At 48.6% G+C, this 22,019-nt stretch overlaps 1 protein-coding gene across 3 annotated transcripts in view; it reads right to left on the bottom strand.

Moving 5' to 3' along the window:
- The window catches only part of LOC141274040 (excitatory amino acid transporter 1-like), a 217,701-nt gene that overhangs the window by 45,049 nt on the left and 150,633 nt on the right, over nt 1-22,019 (bottom strand). For all 3 annotated transcript variants that reach the window (XM_073686271.1, XM_073686270.1, XM_073686269.1), the window contains one exon: nt 1,989-2,031. In XM_073686271.1, coding sequence (XP_073542372.1) covers nt 1,989-2,031 — 43 coding nt within the window. The remainder of the gene's footprint in view (nt 1-1,988; nt 2,032-22,019) is intronic.

Genomic DNA, 22,019 nt, shown 5'->3' with positions numbered 1-22,019 from the left:
AGCGTGTTCAGACAGGCCTGGAAATACAGCCTCCAGGATAGGCAGACAAGAGAACACAGACAGGGCTCAGTTCAGACACGGGAACTGATACCGCAAGGCAGGAGACATAGACAGGACTCAGCTCAGACACGGGAACTGATACCGCAAGGCAGGAGACATAGACAGGACTCAGTTCAGACACGGGAACTGATACCGCAAAGCAGGAGACAAAGAACGGGACCTGGCACCTTCAGAGTGCAAGCACACACTGAAAGAAACACTATGCTCAGGCAGGAATAGATGGGAGCAGCTGGGCTATATACCAGGTGACAGACAGCAATAGGCTGAGGACGCACAAGGGGTGTGACCCACAGCAGGTACAAAAAGCAGGAAGTGATCGGGCGCTGCCCTTAAGCAGCAGAAACAGACACAAACAGACAGCATGGAGGGAAGCCAGAGAGACATTCTGGACTGGAGATCAAGTGCGCGCTCTTGCACAGTGGGAGATGGACCACCATGCAAGGACGCCGCCAGGTATGTTACAAATGATATTTGATATTTTTTTTAATAATCAACTAATTCATTTCAGAAGGAAACATTACCCATTATTCTGTACAGGATTGAAGTGTGTTTCTACAATGGAGTCACCCCTGTGGGGAGGGGTTTTATAAATAAAAAAAATAATAGATACATTTAAAAAGAAAATGTGTGTTATATATCATCAAATTAAAATCAAAATTAAATACATTGGACATTCTCTTAACTGCTTCTGGGCCACACATAGATTTTCGACGTCCAGGTGTACCCACTCCTACTATGCAGTCACGTTTTAAAACATTACTACATGGGAGCACAGTTTGAGACAGCCGGATACACCAGAGAAGGTAGAGATAGTTTATTACTATCTGTGCCTTGTCCATCACTGTATACAGTGGCTTACAAAAGTATTCACCCCCTTGACTTTTTACCTATTTTGTTACATTACAACCTGTGTTTAAATATTTTTGTAATCTGATTTGTGTGTGATGCATTCGCACTAAATAGTCTAAGTTGGTGAAGTGAGATAAATATAGGCATAAATTAAATTTATGGATCGAATAACTAAAATTTGACATGCATACATGTATTCACCAATTTTGCTATGAAGCCCCTAAAAATTCTGGTCTAACCAATTTCCTTCATAAGTCATATGATTAGTTAAAGGAAGTCCACCTGTGAGCAATCTAAGTGTCACATGGTCTGTCAGTATATACACACCTTTTCTGAAAGGCCACAGAGGCTGCAACACCATTAAGCAAGAGGCACCACTAACCAAACAACATCATGAAGACCAAGGAGATCTCCAAACAAGTCAGGGACAAAGTTGTTGAGAAGTACAAGTCGGGGTTGGGCTATAAAAAAAATCCCAATATCTGATGACACGTATGTCATTATAGGATCCTTACAGGCTTTAGAATGCTACATCTGACCAACATGGGGGAAGGGCAGATCCAAATTTTGCACCAGGGCCCATCGGACTCTAGTTACGTTATTGGTTATACAGTTAAAAACTTGAATGGCCCCTTTAACTTTTTGAGGAGTAATGAATCAGGTTATTGAAATCCAAGATACTGTAAGAAACATGGGTGAATGTTTGATTGTGAAAGCTAAATAAATCAGCAGGCCCTAGGCTTAGTAGGCACTAGTGATGCAATCCAGGGATGGACACTGCCAGTCAAGGGCCTTAGTGCAGGTCTCGTGTTTGGGCCTGCCCTCCACCTTTGTCAGGGCCCACCCATGTAAACACATGCATATTTACATTAGGTACACACATAAAAAATGAACATAATTATACATTACTTGCACATTTACACACATTACCCATGCATATACATAGTACACATATGCACATAAGGAAAAGAAGGTTATGTACAATGCATTAGTCCTGCCCGATAAAATATTTAATAAAAAGGTAAAATAGAAGTAAATTTACACATTCCTAAAAAAGACAAGTGACGTGTATTACATACCTGTTTAAAGCAGGCTTCCACCAGATTGGGCGGGAACATGTTCCTTTAGACAAAAAAAAAATACAGTTATATTAACCCCTCAGTGACAGAGCCAATTTTAACCTTAATGACCAGGCCAAATTTTTTTAAATCTAACCACTGTCACTTTATGAGGTAAAAACTCTAAAACGCTTTAACAAATCCTAGTGGTTGGAAGACTGTTTATTCATGACATATTGTACATCATGATAGTGGTAAATTTAAGTTGATATGTGTGACGCCTCTACTCAGAAAGCCCGTGTTTTACCCTGGGTGTTGGGGGACTCGGTGTCGGGCCCTGTGTTGAAGAGATGGGATGCAGCCGTGGCCCGGGCCCGACCCGTGCTCAGGGCCGTCACATTAGAAAGAGATGGTGTGGGCTTGTCCGGGTTGAGTGGCTTATATTAACGACTACGCCACCTGTGGTGTCTGGTGAAGGGCCACCAGCGCCGCTAGCAGTCCGCCGAGGCCCGGTGTCGTGGCGGCTAAAGTTCTTACTGCTCCCCACAGGTGGAGCGAGGCCTCAGGGCAGACAAACAGGATGAAAGGGGGGTAGCAGTAGCTCAGGGAGTATGGTATGGGGCGTAGTGAACAGTCCGGAGGCCATAGGGGTGAACTTCCAAGTCTTTACTCACTCAGATATTAGCGGGAAGGCGACTCCCTGCTCCTCGCGGAGTCCTGCGGCCACCAGGGACGGGGGGGGGGTCCGACTACCTCCGAGAAAGTCCAGTATTCGGTAGTGACCCAACACCAGAGTGTTCCTGCACTACAGATTTCACCCTTTCCCGTCTGTGCGTGTGTGGATAGGCCGGGTCTCCCTCTGAGCTCCTCTCAGGTGTAGGGGTCGGGTGGCAATTCCTCTCCATCCGACGCCCGGCGGGATCCTCAGGGCCTAACCGGGCTTTCCCGTCCTGGACGTAGAGTACAAGGTTGGGTGTCGGGGGCCAGTACCCCTCTTGCAGCTGGAATCCCTCTGAATAGATCAGGTAGGCGAGGACAGGTGGCGTACTCCGCTCCGTCTGCATCCTCCCCGGGACCCATTTGCTAGGGAGCCACACTCTAAAGCTCCCGGGCCTCCTTGATCCTGGTCCTCGGCCGGGTTGAGACGTTCCTTGTCTGCAACCTACCTCTCGTCCCAAAGATCGGGGTACGAGGGCTGTGTCCCATGCCGGTGCAGGCCCACACAGGATCTGCGCTCCTGGAGGGAAGTCACATTACACACAGTATTTTGACAGCACAGTGACAGCCGACAGACTAGCAAAGGCTAGACTGATGGACCAGCAGAAAAGACTAACTTGGACCAAAAGACCACGATCAAAGATGGCATTCTATTAAATATGAAATCTAAAGTGTCACTATCTAGTTGTTCCTCCACCCACACCCACTAACTGGTTCCTACCACTTTGTGTTCCCCAGTCTCCCTGTAACCAGGGGAGCAGCACCTAGTGCATACTAGCTCCCTCTGGTGGAAATGTGGTGTTGGATGTAAAAGGCTAGGTCACTACCATCACACCGGCCTTACCTCAGAGGAGGAACACCACACTCCAATGAAGAAGTGCAGCATTCCTGTGGCGGTCGAACCCTCAGGGGCGCCACATATGTTTTGTGCTTATTTGTAAAAATATCGGAATTTTGACTAGACACTTGAAAAATTCTCAATTTTCAAATCCTTAAACCAGTAAGGCATGCTGTACAAAATAATTAATAAATAACATTTCCCATATGTCTACTTTACATCTGCATCATTTTTCAAATGTCATTTTATTTCGTTAGAATGTTAGAAGAGTTAGAGGTTTAGCATCAATTTCTTATTTTTCCAAGAAATTTACAAAATCTGTTTGTTTAGGGACCTACTCAGATTTAAATAGACTTTGAGGGGCATATATATTAGAAACTTCCCAAAAGTGATACCATTTTAAAAACTGCACACCTCAAATATTTCAATACTGCTGTCAGGAAATGTTTTAACCCTTCAGGTGCTACACAGGAATTCATGCAAGATACCCCCACATGTGGTCAGAAACCTCTATTTGGATAAACGCCACTACTCAGAAGGGAAGGAGCACCATTTGAATTTTGGAACACAAATTTGGCTGAAAAAGATTGGCATGTCACATCTGCAGAACCCCTAAGGTACCTAAACAGCAGAAACCACCCCCCCACAAGTGACCCCATTTTGGAAACTAAACCCCTCAAGGACTTTTATCCAAGGGTATAGCGAGCATTTTGAATTCACAGGTACTACCCAGAATTTGATAACATAAGGTCGTCATAATGAAAATTTTCATTTTTTTCAAGAAAATGTTGCTTTAGCCTCAAATGTTTCACTTTTGCAAGATGTAACATGAAAAAGTGGACGCCACAGTTTTTTACCCACTTTCTTTGGAGCACGGGGATACCCCACATGTAGTCAAAAAGTTCTATTTTGACACACAGAAGGGCTCGGAAGGGAAGAAGGGACATTTGGTATTTGGAATGTAAATTTGGTTGGAATAGATTACAGACACCATGTCTCATTTGCAGAGCCTCTGAGGTACCAAAACAGCAGAAACACCCACAAGTGACCACGTTTTTGAAACTAGACTCATCAATTAATCCATTTAGGGGTGTGCTGAGCTTGTTAAATCTGTAGGTGCTTCACAGAACTTTTTAAAATGTGGACGTGAAAACAAAAATTCCGTTTTTTCAGCTAAAATGTTGTTTTAGCCACAAATTTGTAATTTTGACAATAGATAATAGGAGACAACAAACCTAATAACTTGTTAAGCAATTTCTCCTGAAATTAATGATATCCCATTTGTGCTCAAAATCTGCTGATTCGTCAAATGGCAGGGCTCAGAAAGGAAAGAGCGCTATTTGATTTTAGGAATGTAAATTTGTCTGGAATAGATTGTGAATGCCATATTGCATTTGCAGAGCCCCTTACATGCCAAAACAGCAGAAATCCCCTACAAGTGACCCCATTTTTGAAATTAGACCCCTCAAGGAATTCATCTATTAGTGTACTGATCATTTTTAACCTACAGATGATTCACAAAACTTTATAACATTTAGATGTGAAAACGAAAAAAAAAAAATTTCCACTAAAAAACTGTTTTGGCGCCAAATTTAAAATTTATGCAAGGGCTAATGCAAAAAAATGGGCCCAATAATTTGTTATGCAATTTTTACTGAACGTGGCAGTGCCCCATATGTGGATGTATACTACTGTTTGAGCTTACAACAGGGGTCGAATGGGAAGGAGCGCTACTCTGCTTTTAGAACGCAAGGTGCCAGATCAGCAGAAACCCCCACAAGTGAACCCCATATTGGAAATTTCACTTCTTAAGGAATTCATCTAGGGGTGTAGTGAGTATTTTGAACCCACAGGTGCCTCACAGCATTTTATAATATTGGGACATGGAAATAGAACATTTTAGTGGTAAGAATGTAATTTTTTTTGTTATTTGCTGCAAATATGGCAACTGCACAATGGGTTTCACTATAGGTGAAACTGGACCCCATAATTTATTGTGCAATTTCTCCCAAAAGCGGTGATTCCCTATAGGTCATTACTAACGTCTGTTAAGTCACAAGTCAGGGCTGAGAAGGAAGGATCGCTATTTGACTTTTGAAGAATAGATTTTAGTAGAATAGTTTGTAGGCGACATTTGCAGACCCCATAAGGTGCCAGAACAGCAGAAAAAAACAAACAAAAGTGAACCCTTGTAGAAATTGTACATCTCAATGAATTAATCTACAGCTGCAGTGACTATTTTATCACATCTACGCCATGCTTTTTTTCTAGAGAATTTCAAATATGCCAGTTTAGTGCCCATACATTGTGCCCCCATACAATGTAGAGTTCCCATATATTGTAGTTACCCCCATACATTGTGCCCAGCTTGTGCTTATTGAGAGACACACCCTGTAAATTGTTAAGTGTGCTCTATCCACTACAGTAATGACAAACATCTGGCCGCTTACTGTGGTTTAGGCACAGTGGGACTCTTAAGGAGGGGGGCATTTGGATTTGGAAGTGCAGATTTCACTGTTTTTTTTTTTGAGAGGGTGGGAGCAATTTAGATGAACTCCTCGACAGAACCACCCACCGTAATGAGGCATATAGAGACACTTTGGAGTCTGTTTGACATCTGCTCCCGTGGTATCCATCTTTTTAAGCGTGTACAGAACTGTGGTCAACCACACTTGTTCACTAAAAAGATCCCTAAAATGATGGGACACTGCCCGAACAGAGACCAGACTAAGTCCAAAGGGACTCCATGTGCCTCATAAGTGAGTGGTTCCATCTGAATCACATTTTTTTGGGATTCACATGGAAACCCTGATGCAAGCGCCCAGAGGAGAGAACAGGATACATGAAGAAAAATTCTGGCACTTTATTGAGTTACAGAAAATTTATATCAGATTTATTACAAAAGCAATCCAAAAACAGTGAAGTGTCAGTTAAAAGAACCTTCTTCAGACAGATTGCATATGGTACACTGCATATAACAGGACTGTGGGGAGCAGGGATTTAATGCCCATAAAGTTTTTGCAAAGAGGGTCCTTTTGAATGAAACTTCACGGTTTTATGGTTGCTTTTCTAATAAATCTGATATAAGTTTTCTGCAACTCAATAGTGCCGGATTTTTTCTTCACCGATTACCGTATATGGAGTGGTATCCTATCCTGGCACCGTATTTTTATACAGCGTGACGTGCATCTGACGCGCCCCCTGGGCCATGTTCAGGGGAAACCCGGAGCCGGATCTGGGTAGGGGTAGTAGTCCTTGTGGCGGTGACCCGGTCCGTGCCCAGGGTGTCAAACTAAGTGGCAGTCTATGGCAGTAGATGTTAACTTGATCGACTACGCCACCCGTTGAGTGCGGCTTTGAAGCCGCCGCTGCAGAACAGTCCACTGAGGCCAGGTGTATAAGGATGTGCAGCGTGGTGGTATAACCCCCAACGGGAGGGGTATGGCCTCAGGGCAGCAGGTGAAGATGAGGGGGGTTGTGACGGTGCAGTAAGAAGAGTCAGAGTCAGGAGATGCAGTTTCAGGGGTTTTACTCACAAGTGTTCTCTCAGTCACTCTGGCCTTGAGTGACCACCCGAGCCGTGCTGCGTCCACCAGGTCCTGGACTCGGCTAACCCCCAGGCAGTTCTGGAGCGTGATCCTGAGCTCCCTTCTCCCTCTCTGTCTCTGGCCATTCCCACCAGGGATCCACCTTTGGCCGGCTCCCTCGGGTCTCTTAGTGGTCAAACCTCCTCTGGGTTCCCTGACCCTATGCTTGGTGTGCCTTTCTGGTGGATTTGGTGAGGGTCGTGGCAAATCTTGACCACGACCTCCGGTTCCTGGCTGAGGATAAGTGGCCTCCACCAGTTCGGGTTCCGGTACCCGTGTCCGCCAACCCTTCACCCTTTTTGGTCTGATTCTGGGTTCTTAGGGTTCCCTCTGGTCTTCCACTCTGGGCCTTTCTTTCTCCTCTCTCCTCTGCAGGCTTGGCTCTGGAGCTGGGCCCAGCCGGAGCCACAGCTCCCTGTCAGCCCTCCTGGCTGAGCTCCTCTGCTCTGCTCCTCCTCAGACTGACTGACTGACCCTGTCCTAAGATGGTGCCCACCTTATATACTCCCTCTATGTGTGAGCCCAGGTGACTAGCACCCAATGAGCTCCTAGCTTTACCCAGAGTACTCCCCCTATCTGCCCCTACACTACTGGGATGTTCCACCCCCCTCCCACTCCAGCCAGGGACAGACGCTGTCGTACCTGCACATATACTTGGTGGGAGTACCGTAGTTCTGTCCCCCGGAAATGGGATGTATGTAGTGCATGCAGCCTACTGAGCTCAGTCCCACACTCCATCCTTACCCGGGAGTGGAATACCACACCTCTGGGTCGAGGTGCAATACCCCTGTAGCAGCCGAGTCCTCAGGGTGCTACACATCCTGTATAAATATATATAGAACCGGATAAATGTGAACTGAGTCTTATTCCGATTTTTGGGAGGCACAATGAATAAATGTTCAAACAGTAGAAGAATAGTTCTCATTTTTATTTTTGCACAGTTCACACTGAGGTATTAGTCGTAAGACCGATTTCTTCTTCGGGTCGGTGCGATTACAGCAATACTAGATTTATATTGGGTTTTGCTGCTTTAAACATAGTAAAAAACATTTTTATAAAAAAAAAAAGTTTTCGTCGCTATATTTTTTGGCGACCAGAGCTGCACGAGGACTTATTTTTTGCGTGACGAGTTGGAGATTTTTTTAATACTATTTTGGGGCACAAAACTATTTTTGATTGCTTTTCAATCAGATTTTGAGATGCAGAATGAAGAAAAGCCAGCGATTCAGTTATTGTTTTCATTTTTTATTTTTTGCGCGATTCACCATGGGGTAAAAATGATAAGACCTTCTGGTCAGTATGATTACAGTGATACCAGATTGATATTTTTTTAATGTTTTGCTACTTTTACACACTAAAAACTATATTTTACAAAAATATATTTGTTTTTGTGACGCGGAGTCAAGAAATCAGAGGTCAAAAATCAGAAGGGTAGATCATAAACAGAGGGGTGAGACAAAGGCGTAGTCACATCACAGTCTGGGGTCAGAATTCTAAGAAGGTAGCGGGTCAAGACAAATGGGCTAGGCAAATGGATGATCAGAGGCAAATCCAAGCTCGGGCAACAAAGATCAGAATATAAGATCATGGAGCAAACACACAGCACTGGAGCTAAGCTACAACTGGCAATGTTCTAATCAGCCAGGTAGTCACCCAAATCAGGCGACACCTTGAGGAAACCCCACAGACCTGGCCAGATTGGCCGGCTGAAACCCTGCTATGTGTAGCACAGGCGATTGGACGATCGCAGCTTCTCCGAAGTCTCCTATTAATGCAAGTAAAAAGTTTAAAAAAAAATATAAAAAAAACACAAGTTCAAATCACCCCCCTTTTGCCCCATTCAAAATAAAACAATTTTTTTTTAAAAAATACACATATTTGGTATTTCTGTATTCAGAAAAGTCCAATCTATTGAAATATAAATGAAATGAATACAATTGGTAAACGGCGTAACAAAGAAAAAAAAAAATCATAAAGCCAGGATTACGATCTTTTGGCCGGCGCAACATTGATATAAAATGCAAACAGGCGATCAAAACACGTAATTACTTACTGGTAATTTGTCCATGACAGCACCCCAAACGAGACAGGGATCCTCCCTCCAAGGACAGGGAACCATCAGGCTTTAAAAGGGGTGGTTCCTCTCCCCCTGTCAGTTGGTTACAGAGACTGGAAGAACTAATCTTAGGAACACAGTTAGTCCACCGCAACCCCAACACCACGTGTATAATACACAAGACACCAAGAGGAGAAGGTGAAGATACGAACCCTCAACAATGGGAGGCAATATGAGGGTCCTGTCATGGACTCCGAAAAAAATACATTACGGTAAGTAATTACGTGTTTATCGATCGTCCATGACAGAACCCCAAACGAGAGAATTACAGAGAAGTGAAAACTTTAGGGAGGGACCACCGCCTGCAGAACCCTACTCCCAAAGGTGACGTCGGTACCAGAAAGGTCAAGCCTATAGTGCTTGTAGTGCCGGCGTCCCTGCCCTCTGCTAGGCAGGGACGCTGTTCCCCTCACCACTCTGCTCCGTGCCCGGCGTCCCTCTCCCGCTCTGCTGGCAGCGCGCGCTCCTTCCCGGCCACTGTGCTTAGGGCGCGCCCTCCCTCCCTCTTAAAGGGGCCGCGCGCGCCGTCCTAAGGAGTCCCCGGCCAATGGCCGGAGGACTTTACCATATATAAGGCACCTCCTCCAAAATGGAGGTGCCCGAGCAATGTTGTTGCACCGTTCTACTCTGCTTCAGCCCTCAGGTCCCGTTGCCAGTTACCTGCCAGTTACCTGCCAGATTCCTGCCAGCTTGCTGTCCTAATCCTGCCTGATTTCCTGTTACCTGCCTGCCTGAGGTCCGACGGTCTGCCTTACAACTCCGGTCAGTCTGTCTAAGGACCAACTTGCCCGCTCACCTGGGAGCGCACATCAGCTACCTGCCTGCTTGCCTGAGGTCCGACGGTCTGCCTTACAACTCCGGTCAGTCTGTCTATGGACCAGCTTGCCCGCTCACCTGGGTGCGCTTCTCCGCTACCTGCCTGCTTGCCTGCCCGGAGGCTCCGCTGTCACGTGCTGTGACCACCAGCTATTCCAGACTCTTGCCCGCTCACCTGGGAGCGCTTCTCCGCTACCTGCCTGCTTGCCTGCCCGGAGGCTCCGCTGTCACGTGCTGTGACCACCAGCTATTCCAGACTCTTGCCCGCTCACCTGGGAGCGCTTCTCCGCTACCTGCCTGCTTGCCTGCCCGGGGGCTCCGCTGTCACGTGCTGGGACCACCAGCTATTCCAGAGACTCTTGCCCGCTCACCTGGGAGCGCTTCTCCGCTACCTGCCTGCTTGCCTACCTGGAGGCTCCTCCGTCACGTGCTGTGACCACCTGCTATTCCAGAGACTCTCGCTTGCTCACCTGGGAGCACACATCCTCCATCTGCCTTGCTAGCCTACCTGGAGGTTCAGCCATCACAGGTCGTACCTACCCTTTACCTAGAGACTGCCCCGGTCACTTGCCGTGACCTCCAGCCCGTTCTTCCAGAGACTGCCCCGGTCACTTGCCGTGACCTCCAGCCCGTTCTTCCAGAGACTGCCCTGATCACTTGCCGTGACCTCCTGCCCGTACACCCAGAGACTGTCCCGGTCACCTGCTGTGACTGCCTGCCTGGTCGCCACCCGCTCCCTTACAAGGACCGCTCCCTTGTATAGTAGCCCAGAGGTTCCGCCTCCCAGACCCGTTACAGTTTGCTCGGGCCATGGAACCCGGTGGCACCCAAGCTCCCTCGCTCTCGGACCTGTGTCATGAACTGTCCCGTCAAAAGTCCCAACAGGAGTCCATCCTGGGTCACCTGCGGAATGTCAATACTCGCCTGGACACTCTGACTGCTCCACCAACAACCTCCGCCAGTGCCATGTCTCGCAATCCGGCAGCTCCGCTGTCCACTAACACCATGATATCCTACCCCGGACCTCGGCTTTCTGCACCTCCTCGCTTCGGAGGCGACTCAGCCCAGGCTCGGGGCTTCATAAATCAGTGCACCCTGCATTTTGAACTATTGTCCCACCAGTTTAACTCCGACCGAGCCAAAATTGCATTCATCATGTCCCATCTCACCGGGGAGGCCCTGGCCTGTCTAAATCCTCTATGGGAGAGAGGAGACCCCCTGGTGTCCAACTTGCCTGCTTTTCTCACGGCTTTCCGGAAAGTCTTCGACGAACCCGGACGGAAGACCTCATCCGCATCATCGTTGCTACGCCTCCGTCAGGAAAGTCTCACCGTGGGCCAATATGCCATACGGTTCCGTACCCTTGCCTCGGAGCTGGCCTGGGATAACGACGCTCTGGTTTCCGTCTTCTGGGAGGGTCTGTCCGGCCGTATTAAAGATGAACTTGCCGGTCGGGACATTCCTACCACTCTCGATGACTTAATAACTCTTGCCACCCGGATTGACCTACGGTTCCAGGAGCGTGCCAGAGAGGTCACCCGTGAGAGGAGGTTACCACGTCTAGCTCCTACTTTTCAGAAACCCGTCACTCCTTCTGTCTCTAACCAGGTACACCCTCCTGAGCCTATGCAGGTCGACCAGACCAAGATGGTCAAGACCCGTCAGGACTTACGCCGTGCCGAGGGGACCTGCTTCTACTGTGGCAGTAAGGAGCACCGGATCCGTGCCTGCCCGGAGAGGTCGGGAAACGCCTGTGTCTAGGTTCGCTCAGAGAGGTCCACCTAGACAAGAATAAATCCTCTCCATCCCTGCTGTTGTCAGTTTCAATCGTCTACGGGGAGAACCGTTATTTCGAACTAGCCCAACTGGACTCTGGAGCAGCCGGGAATCTTATTTCACAGTCCCTGGTAGAGAAATACCGCATCCCCACCAAACCTCTGGCTGTACCCTTGTCTGTTGCTGCCGTGGATGGGGGGCTCTTACCACGCCCCATCCAACTCATCACCGAATCCATTACTCTGCAGGTGGGAATGCTGCATTCTGAAAGTATCTCCTTCCATGTTCTGCCTGGACTCTCTCACGCCCTCTTGCTAGGCCTACCTTGGCTCCAGAAACATGCACCCGTTCTTGACTGGCAGACCGGAGAAGTCCTTCGCTGGGGACAGGGCTGCCATAAGACCTGTCTGGTTCCTGTTCATCCCGTCCGTCCTTCTCCTACCCCAGCTAATCTACCTGGACTTCCGATTCCTTATTGGTCTTATGCTGATGTCTTTAATAAAAAGGAGGCAGAGACACTACCCCCTCATAGACCATACGACTGCCCTATCGACCTGTTACCTGGTACTTCTCCTCCCCGTGGGCGTATTTATCCATTATCCGCTGCTGAGACCCGGTCGATGTCCGAATATATTGAGGAGAATCTGGCCAGGGGATTCATCCGGAAATCTACCTCCCCGGCGGGAGCAGGCTTCTTTTTCGTCAAAAAGAAGGACGGCTCTCTCCGTCCCTGTATAGACTATAGAGGCCTTAACCAGATCACGGTGAAGAGTAAGTACCCCCTTCCGCTCATTCCGGAGTTATTTGATCGTCTGAGGGGGGCTAGAATCTTCACCAAACTGGACCTCCGTGGGGCGTACAACCTGGTTCGTATCCGTCAGGGGGATGAATGGAAGACGGCATTCAACACCCGGGACGGCCACTATGAATATCTGGTAATGCCCTTTGGCCTCTGTAACGCTCCTGCAGTCTTTCAAGAGTTGGTCAATGACATCTTCCGGGACCTTCTCTACTCCTGCGTAGTGGTGTACCTGGACGACATCTTGGTCTTCTCTCCGGATCTCCAGACTCACCGGAGGGATGTTCGTCAGGTCCTGCTCAGGCTCAGGCAGAACCATCTCTACGCTAAATATGAGAAGTGCCTCTTTGAGCAGACCTCGCTTCCGTTTCTGGGCTACATTATCTCTCAGACCGGCCTACAAATGGATCCTGAGAAACTGTTTGCCATCGAGAAATGGCCCCGACCAGAGGGGTTGAAGGCTATTCAACGGTTCCTGGGCTTCGCCAACTATTACCGCCTCTTCATCCCGCACTTCTCTTCCCGGACTGCCCCAATTTCCGCGCTCACCCATAAGGGTACTAATCCCAAAGAGTGGCCGCCCGAAGCAGAGGAGGCCTTTCTTTCCCTAAAACAGGCCTTCTCTTCCGCCCCGGTGCTGCATCGCCCGGACGGCAACAAGCAGTTCTTCCTGGAAGTTGACGCCTCCTCCTCTGGAGCCGGAGCGGTACTTACTCAAAAATCATCTTCCGGGAGAATGGTAACTTGTGGCTTCTTCTCCAAACTCTTCTCCTCTTCTGAGCGCAACTATTCCATAGGAGACCGAGAGTTATTGGCCATCAAGCTGGCGTTGGAGGAGTGGCGTTACCTACTCGAGGGGGCTCTTCATCCGGTAATAATTTACACTGACCACAAGAACTTGGCTTACCTCCAGCATGCCCAGAGACTTAACCCGCGCCAAGCCCGGTGGTCCTTGTTTTTTGATCGCTTTGATTTTGTTCTTCATTTTCGCCCGGCTGACAAAAACGTCAAAGCAGACGCCTTGTCCCGATCCTTTCTGGTGTCCGATCTCGAGGAAGAACCTAAACATATCATCGATCCCGCCGGAGTAATGCAGGTGGCTCCCGTGAGTCTAAATCGTCTCCCTCCCGGTAAGACGTTTGTTTCAGTACCTGATCGGGAGAAGATCCTACACTGGGGCCATTCGTCTAAACTAGCTGGCCACGCCGGTCAGAAAAAGACCCTCCAGCTTATTGCCCGGCACTATTGGTGGCCTACCCTGCACAAGGACATAATAGACTTTGTTTCTGCCTGTGTGTCCTGCGCCCGCAACAAAGTCCCGAGACATCTGCCAGCCGGACGCCTCCTTCCGCTTCCTGTACCTGCTGCCCCCTGGCAGCATATAGCAATGGACTTTATAACTGATCTCCCCGTCTCTGCCGGTTGTACGGTCATTTGGGTGGTCGCTGACCGCTTTTCCAAGATGGCTCACTTTATTCCCCTGCCAGGCCTTCCGTCTGCACCCGAGCTGGCTAAAGACTTTATCCGCCAAATCTTCCGTCTTCATGGCCTGCCCCTCCACATCGTGTCGGATCGTGGGGTACAGTTCACCTCACGTTTCTGGAGAGCCACTTGTAAACTACTAGACGTCACCCTGGACTTCTCTTCCGCTTACCACCCACAGTCCAATGGTCAAGTGGAGCGGATCAATCAGAACCTGACCAGTTACCTCCGGCACTTCGTTAATGCCCACCATTCTGACTGGGTGGATCTCCTACCATGGGCCGAGTTCTCTTATAATAATCACGAGAGCGAATCCTCCTCCAAATCCCCGTTTTTTGTAGTCTTTGGTCAGCATCCTCGGATTCCTTTTCCTGTCTCCACCTCTGTGGACAACCCGGCTGCGGAATCTCTCGTTAGCAAATTTTCCTCCATATGGGAGAGTACCCGGTCCGCACTCCTTCTGTCATCCGAGCGTATGAAAAGACACGCTGACAAAAAACGCCTGGATCCTCCACAATTTCGTCCAGGAGATAAAGTCTGGCTCTCATCTAAATATGTTCGACTCAAGATACCTTCTTACAAGTTAGGGCCTCGGTTCATCGGTCCTCTGGAGGTCATCAGTCAGATCAACCCGGTGGCCTATAAATTGAAACTCCCGGCCAACTTACGGATCCCTAACTCCTTCCATGTATCTCTCCTCAAACCCGTGGTGCTTAACTCTTTTTCCAAGTCTACAGGTACGCCTCCTGCTCAGGTTTCTGCTGAGGACGAGTTTGAGGTAGAGAACATTCTTGCCACCAAAAGGGTAAGAGGAAAGACCTTTTTTCTGGTAGATTGGAAGGGGTTTGGTCCTGAGGAGAGAACGTGGGAGCCCCGGGAGAACATCCATGCCCCTCTCATCCTAGCTAAATTTCTATCTGGCCTAAAAAAGGGGGGGCCTAAAGGGGGGGGTACTGTAGTGCCGGCGTCCCTGCCCTCTGCTAGGCAGGGACGCTGTTCCCCTCACCGCTCTGCTCCGTGCCCGGCGTCCCTCTCCCGCTCTGCTGGCAGCGCGCGCTCCTTCCCGGCCACTGTGCTTAGGGCGCGCGCCCTCCCTCCCTCTTAAAGGGGCCGCGCGCGCCGTCCTAAGGAGTCCCCGGCCAATGGCCGGAGGACTTTACCATATATAAGGCACCTCCTCCAAAATGGAGGTGCCCGAGCAATGTTGTTGCACCGTTCTACTCTGCTTCAGCCCTCAGGTCCCGTTGCCAGTTACCTGCCAGTTACCTGCCAGATTCCTGCCAGCTTGCTGTCCTAATCCTGCCTGATTTCCTGTTACCTGCCTGCCTGCCTGAGGTCCGACGGTCTGCCTTACAACTCCGGTCAGTCTGTCTAAGGACCAACTTGCCCGCTCACCTGGGAGCGCACATCAGCTACCTGCCTGCTTGCCTGAGGTCCGACGGTCTGCCTTACAACTCCGGTCAGTCTGTCTATGGACCAGCTTGCCCGCTCACCTGGGTGCGCTTCTCCGCTACCTGCCTGCTTGCCTGCCCGGAGGCTCCGATGTCACGTGCTGTGACCACCAGCTATTCCAGACTCTTGCCCGCTCACCTGGGAGCGCTTCTCCGCTACCTGCCTGCTTGCCTGCCCGGAGGCTCCGCTGTCACGTGCTGTGACCACCAGCTATTCCAGACTCTTGCCCGCTCACCTGGGAGCGCTTCTCCGCTACCTGCCTGCTTGCCTGCCCGGGGGCTCCGCTGTCACGTGCTGGGACCACCAGCTATTCCAGAGACTCTTGCCCGCTCACCTGGGAGCGCTTCTCCGCTACCTGCCTGCTTGCCTACCTGGAGGCTCCTCCGTCACGTGCTGTGACCACCTGCTATTCCAGAGACTCTCGCTTGCTCACCTGGGAGCACACATCCTCCATCTGCCTTGCTAGCCTACCTGGAGGTTCAGCCATCACAGGTCGTACCTACCCTTTACCTAGAGACTGCCCCGGTCACTTGCCGTGACCTCCAGCCCGTTCTTCCAGAGACTGCCCTGATCACTTGCCGTGACCTCCTGCCCGTACACCCAGAGACTGTCCCGGTCACCTGCTGTGACTGCCTGCCTGGTCGCCACCCGCTCCCTTACAAGGACCGCTCCCTTGTATAGTAGCCCAGAGGTTCTGCCTCCCAGACCCGTTACAGTGCTTATAGAAGTTTGAGGGTGAGGACCAGGTGGCCGCTCTACAGATTTGATCAATAGAAACTCCTGACCTTTCTGCCCAGGTAGTAGCCATGGCTCTTGTGGAATGGGCTTTGAGATTCTTCACCACTTCTTTGCCGCTAGCAGAATAGGCCAAACTAATCACTTCCCTAACCCACCTATCTAGCGTGCCTCTGGAGGCTCTACGTCCCTTCATCTATCCCTGTAAGCAGACAAATAAGGACCTATCCCTTGTCCAGGAACTGGTGGATTCTAGGTATTTTTCTAGACAATGTTTAACATCAAGGGAGTGTATTTTCTGTTCTTTAGCATTAGAGGGATTACTGCAGAAAGTGGGCAGGACTATCTCCTGGGAGCGGTGAAATGTAGAAGCTACTTTTGGGAGGTACGCCGGGTCAGATCTCAAGATTACTCTGTCCTCCCGAAACAGGGTAAAAGGAGGATCTACTGAGAGAGCCTGAATGTCTCCTATTCGCCGAGCGGAGGTCAATACTACCAGGAGAACCGCTTTAAGGGAGAGGACCTTGATAGGGACATCCTGTAAGGGTTCAAAGGGGGGTTCCGTTAGTGCTGCGAGCACCAGGTTAAGATCCCAAGGGGCTGAGCTGATAAATCGGATGGGTTTAGATTTGGCACATGCTTTTATAAACCGAGAAACCCAGGGATCCCCTGCTAGGTTAAAGTTATAAAGGGCTCCTGGGCTGATACCTGGACCTTGAGAGTGCTAACAGAGTCCTATCTGCACCCCTTTTTGTAAAAACTCTAAAATTAGATTAATTGGAGCCTCCTCTTTTGGATCTGCTCCGGACATTGATAGGAAATTTTTCCAAGTCCTATGATGAATTCGAGAAGTTACAGGCTTTCTAGATTTAAGGAATGTTGAAGACACTTCAGCAGAGAACAGCCACTTCTCAGAAGCAGCCTCTCAAATTCCAAGCAGTCAGATGTAATTTGTCTGCCTGCGGGTGATGAACTGGCCCCTGGGAGGGGAGGTCCGGAAGATCCGGAAGGACCCAAGGATCAGATATTGACATCTGCTGGAGCCAGAAAAACCAAGGCCTCCTCGGCCAGAAGGGGGAGATCAGGATCACCCGAGCCCTTTCTTCTCGGATTTTCCGGAGGACTGTCGGAACGAAGATGAGTGGAGGGAATACGTAGGCTAGGCTGAAATTCCATCTGATCAATAGGGAGTCTACAGCAAACGGACGATCCTTGGGGTCTATGGAGCAAAACTGATCTATCTTTCAGTTGGCTCTGGTCGCAAATAAGTCTACTGTTGGGACCCACTACCTATCTGTGATCTGGTGGAATATTGCCTGATTTAGGACCCACGCTCCCTGGTGAAGGTGTACTCGGTTGAGGAAATCTGCTCTACTGTTGTCCTTTCCATTTATATGAACTGCCGAGATGGAGGCTAAATGAGCCTCTGCCACATGAAGGATCCGTTCTGCTACCTCAATCAGGGTTCTGGACCGGGTCCCTCCCTGGTGGTTTATATATGCTACTGACGACACCTGATTGTCGGTCAGGATCTTGATATGCTGGCCTTCTAATACTGTCAGAAACCCTTTTATAGCCTTTTCCACTGCTACCAGCTCCTTTACGGTGGAAGAACTGGTTTTTACAGTGTCCAACCAACCCCCCTGAAGCATGTGATGGTCTAGTAGGGCCCCCCATCCGGAAGGGCTGGCATCGGTTGTAACCACCCTTGTAGCTGGAGACCACCAAGGAACCCCTGTTGATAGAACAGACATGTCTAGCCACCAGTGGATTGACTGCAGTGCGGCTGACGGCAGGGTCAATATTCCTTCTAGATTCTGATTGAGAATTTTCTGATTCCTCAATGTCCCACTGTAGAGTCCTGATATGGGCCTGAGCCCATCGTATCCCTAGGATACAAGCTGTAAGAGATCCTAGGAAAAACATAGCTCTCCTTAACGTCATGGTTGGTGACTCTATGGCATTCGACACTAGGCTCTGGATTCTCATTATCTTGTCCCGAGGAAGATGACAGTCCTGTTTGCCTGAATCAAGCATAAGACCTAAGAAGGTCTAGGACGTTAATGGGGTTAGCCTTGATTTCTCCCAATTGATGAGCCACCCCAGGTTCTGTAACATCTTGAGGACCTGTTGGACCTGGTCCAAACAATGCTGGTCAGTCTTTCCAACTATCAAGAAGTCATCTAAATATGGCACAGTTAGCACCTTCTTTTCTCGAAGATGGGCTGAAACCTCTGCGATAACCTTGGTGAAAACACGAGGAGCAATTGCTATGCCGAATGGAAGGGCCTGGTACTGGAAGTGCTTGATCTGAGAGTTCATCTGAACCGCGACCCGGAGAAATTGTTGAGATTAATTGCATATGGGAATATGGTAATACGCGGCTTTTAAATCCAGAACTGCCATGTGGCAGCCTGGAAAGAGAAGCTTTATAGAAGACCCAATTGACTCCATCTTGAAAGTCGGGGCCACTAAGAAATTGTTCAAGTCTCTTAGGTTTAAAATGATTCTGAAAGAACAGTCTGTTTTTTATTTTACCAGGAAGAGGGGGGAGTAATAACCTCTTCTCCCCTCCTGAGCCGGAACCTGAACTAAGATAGCCTTGTTTAAGAGAGTCTGAATTTCGTTCTCCAGAGCTTGCTGTGCATACTGGGAGGAGCGAGGAGGGATGACAAGAAACCTGGTTGGAGGAAGGCTTGGAAACCATAGTCTCAGCCCTGTTCTTATGAGGCTTAAGATCCATCTGCTTGAAGAAATTTGTGTCCAGGCAGGGAGGAAGTGAGAAAGTCGACCTGCCATCTGGGGGAAGGAGTCACTTGGAGGTCTTTTTGGGGTCTTGAGCAGACCCTTTAAACATAAAACCTTTCCCTCCTTTCCTACGCTCTGACCAACCTGACTAGTCTTTTTTAGGGGAATACTTCCTTGAGTATCTTCTGGTCCAAAAGGGCTTTTTGAGGGAAAAATCTGAAAAATCTGGAAACTTTCTTTTTATCCCTGGCCTTCTCCAGGATGTCATCAAGTGCGGCCCCAAATAAAAATTCCCCTTCACAAGGGAGTAAATTTAGCCTGTTCTTTGTTTGAAGGTCCCCTGGCCAATTTTTAGCCATAACGCCCTCCTGGCGGCATTAGAAGATGCTATGGACCGTGCTGTCAAAATGGTGGAATCCGCAGCCGCGTCTGACAAAAATGGTGCAGACCCCTGTATTACTGGTACCAAGGCTAAGATCTCGGCTCTAGGGACTCTGTTTTTTAATTGACTGGAGAGTTGGTCTAGCCAGACCATAAGAGACCCGGCCATACAGATGGCAGCAATCCCTGGTCTCAGTCCTCCTGCTGACGATTCCCAGGTATTTTTAAAGAACTGGTTGGCTTTCTTATTCAAGGGATCTTTTAGCGAACCCATATCTTCAAAGGGAAGGGAATACTTCTTAGAAGCTTTTGCCACTGCCACGTCTAGTTACGGAGCTTTATCCCAAGAAGAGCAGGAGGCCTCTTCAAAAGGATATTTACGTTTCAAAAAAGACGTGGGGGCGCCTTTCCTATCCGGCCTACTCCATTCTCTTGTTATTAGGGCCTGGATCCTTTCATCAGGGGGAAAGGGGCGACGCTTCTTCTGCCCTAATCCCCCAAATATTAGATCTAGCCTAGACGGCTGCACCTTCTCCTCCTCTATCCCCATTGTAGATCGGATGGCTTTAATCAAATTGCCCACTTCCTCAACTGAAAAACAATGGCATCTGGCAGAATCGTCATCTGATGAAGGCAAAGAGGAAGCCCCTGAGGACTCACATTCTCCTTCTGATTTATCCGAGTCCTCAGCAGGCAGGGAAAACATATTAGAGGATTGGGGCACCATTTGACTTCCCTGAGAAAAAACCCTAAGGGAGTTTTCCACTCCCGATCGAATTAAGGACTGCAGGGAGGAGAAAAAAACGGTGATTCTTCCGTGATAGTCTGCTCTATACAGGCTTTACATAATTTTTTAGGCCAAAAGTCCAGAAGCCTATGCTCACAAAGTCTACACAATAAATATTTAGTTTTAGCAGTGGATTTCCCTGATTTTTTATGAGTCAAAAGAGAAAAAAAAAGAAGAAAAAACAGGACACACCATTCAGTAAGAAAAAAAATCACATTCACGGAACTCTCTCACCCATCAGACGTGAATAGGTACCGAAGCCGAGGAAGGACTTTTGTCCTGAGACAATTCTTCTCTGGAGGTCTTGTGGGAGGAATGGCTGCTACTGTGGTGTGTCCTCTTCTGAGGCTGTGTTTCCACCGGAGCCTCTGTCCCACTCATGCAGCTGCTGTAGTGATAACACTGGCAGAAGCTGGATGGAGCAACTGAGGCAATGCTCCTGCTCCGCTAACTGCCTTATAAATTATGCCTTCAGATTCCCCGGGCGAGTCACGTGACTGGATACGAGGTCCGCCCCCTCTGGACCTCTGCGGCGCTCCACATAGCAGATGCCGCCCTCAGTGTGACAAGGAAGGCCTGCCCCCGGAAGTCCGGCGCACTCGTCGCCTGGCCCGACCAGGCGCGTGCACAGCCCTGGACACCCGGCGGATGCCAGCCGCAGCATGAAGCCGCCGGTCCAGAAGAATTCTCCCACCGAAGGCCGCAGCCTTAGGTGCCGGGAACAGGGTCCGATCCAGCCTACCCCGCCTCCACACTCCTGATGACTCCACAGCTCCAGCTACACGGTATGGCATGTAAAAAAAAATAAAATCTTCTGGAACCACCGTTCCAGGACAGGCAACCAACTGACAGGGGGAGAGGAACCGCCCCTTTTAAAGCCTGACGGATCCCTGTCTTGTTTGGGGTGCTGTCATGGATGATCGATAAACATTGTATCTACCCCAAATGAACATTTTCAAATCAATTTATCAATAACAACAACAGTTATCAATAAAAACTGCAGCTCACAGCCCAGAAAATAAGCCCTCACCCAGCCCCAGATCCCGAAAATTGGAAACGCTACGGGTCTCGGTAAATGGCAACATTTTTTTTCCTTACAAACTTTGGATTTTGTTTCACCACTTAAATAAAAAAACACCTATACATGTTTGGCATCTGCGTACTCATACTGACCTGGAGAATCATGTTGGCAGGTCAATTTTAGCATTAAGTGAACATGGTAAAAAGAAACCCAAAATACAATTGTGTAATTGCACTTTTATTGCAATTTCACTGCACTTGGAATTTTTCCCCCCATTTTCTAATACATTATGTGGTTTAATCAGTGGTGTCCTTCAAAAGTACAACTCGTACTGCAAAAAACAAGCCCTCATACAGCTATATTGATAGAAATATAAAAAAGTTATGGCTCTAGGAAGAAGGGGAGCAGAAAAAGAAAACCGCAAAAACAGAAACTTGCAAAGTGGTGAAGGGTTTAAATAATTTTTTCTTCTGACTTTTTGATCGCTTTTTATTACATTTTTTTGTGTGTCAGTATGATGAAAAAGCGACATTTTTGGTATGTTTTTATTATTTTTCTTTTTGGTGTTCACTGTACAAAAGAAATAAATAGTGCAACAGTTTTATAAATGTGGTCATTCCGGACGTTAAAAGGCGTATTGGTGGATGTTAAGGGGTTAAACATACCTCAAAACAATATCCCACCCTCAAAGCTAAAAGGCGTTTTCGGGTTCTTGGAGCTAAAAAGATCTGGCACATATTTTAATTTTAAACAAGCCATTTTACCCTCAGCCGTGAAACCCAGCTCAAGGGCACCAT

This window comes from Phyllobates terribilis, unplaced genomic scaffold (assembly GCF_046119375.1).
Source record: "Phyllobates terribilis strain yellow unplaced genomic scaffold, ASM4611937v1 Scaffold_1__5_contigs__length_1240528914, whole genome shotgun sequence".
In the NCBI taxonomy this organism is placed as follows: Eukaryota; Metazoa; Chordata; class Amphibia; order Anura; family Dendrobatidae; genus Phyllobates; species Phyllobates terribilis.
Note: the sequence above shows the minus strand (reverse complement) of the source record. Positions and strands in the feature narration are given on the sequence as shown.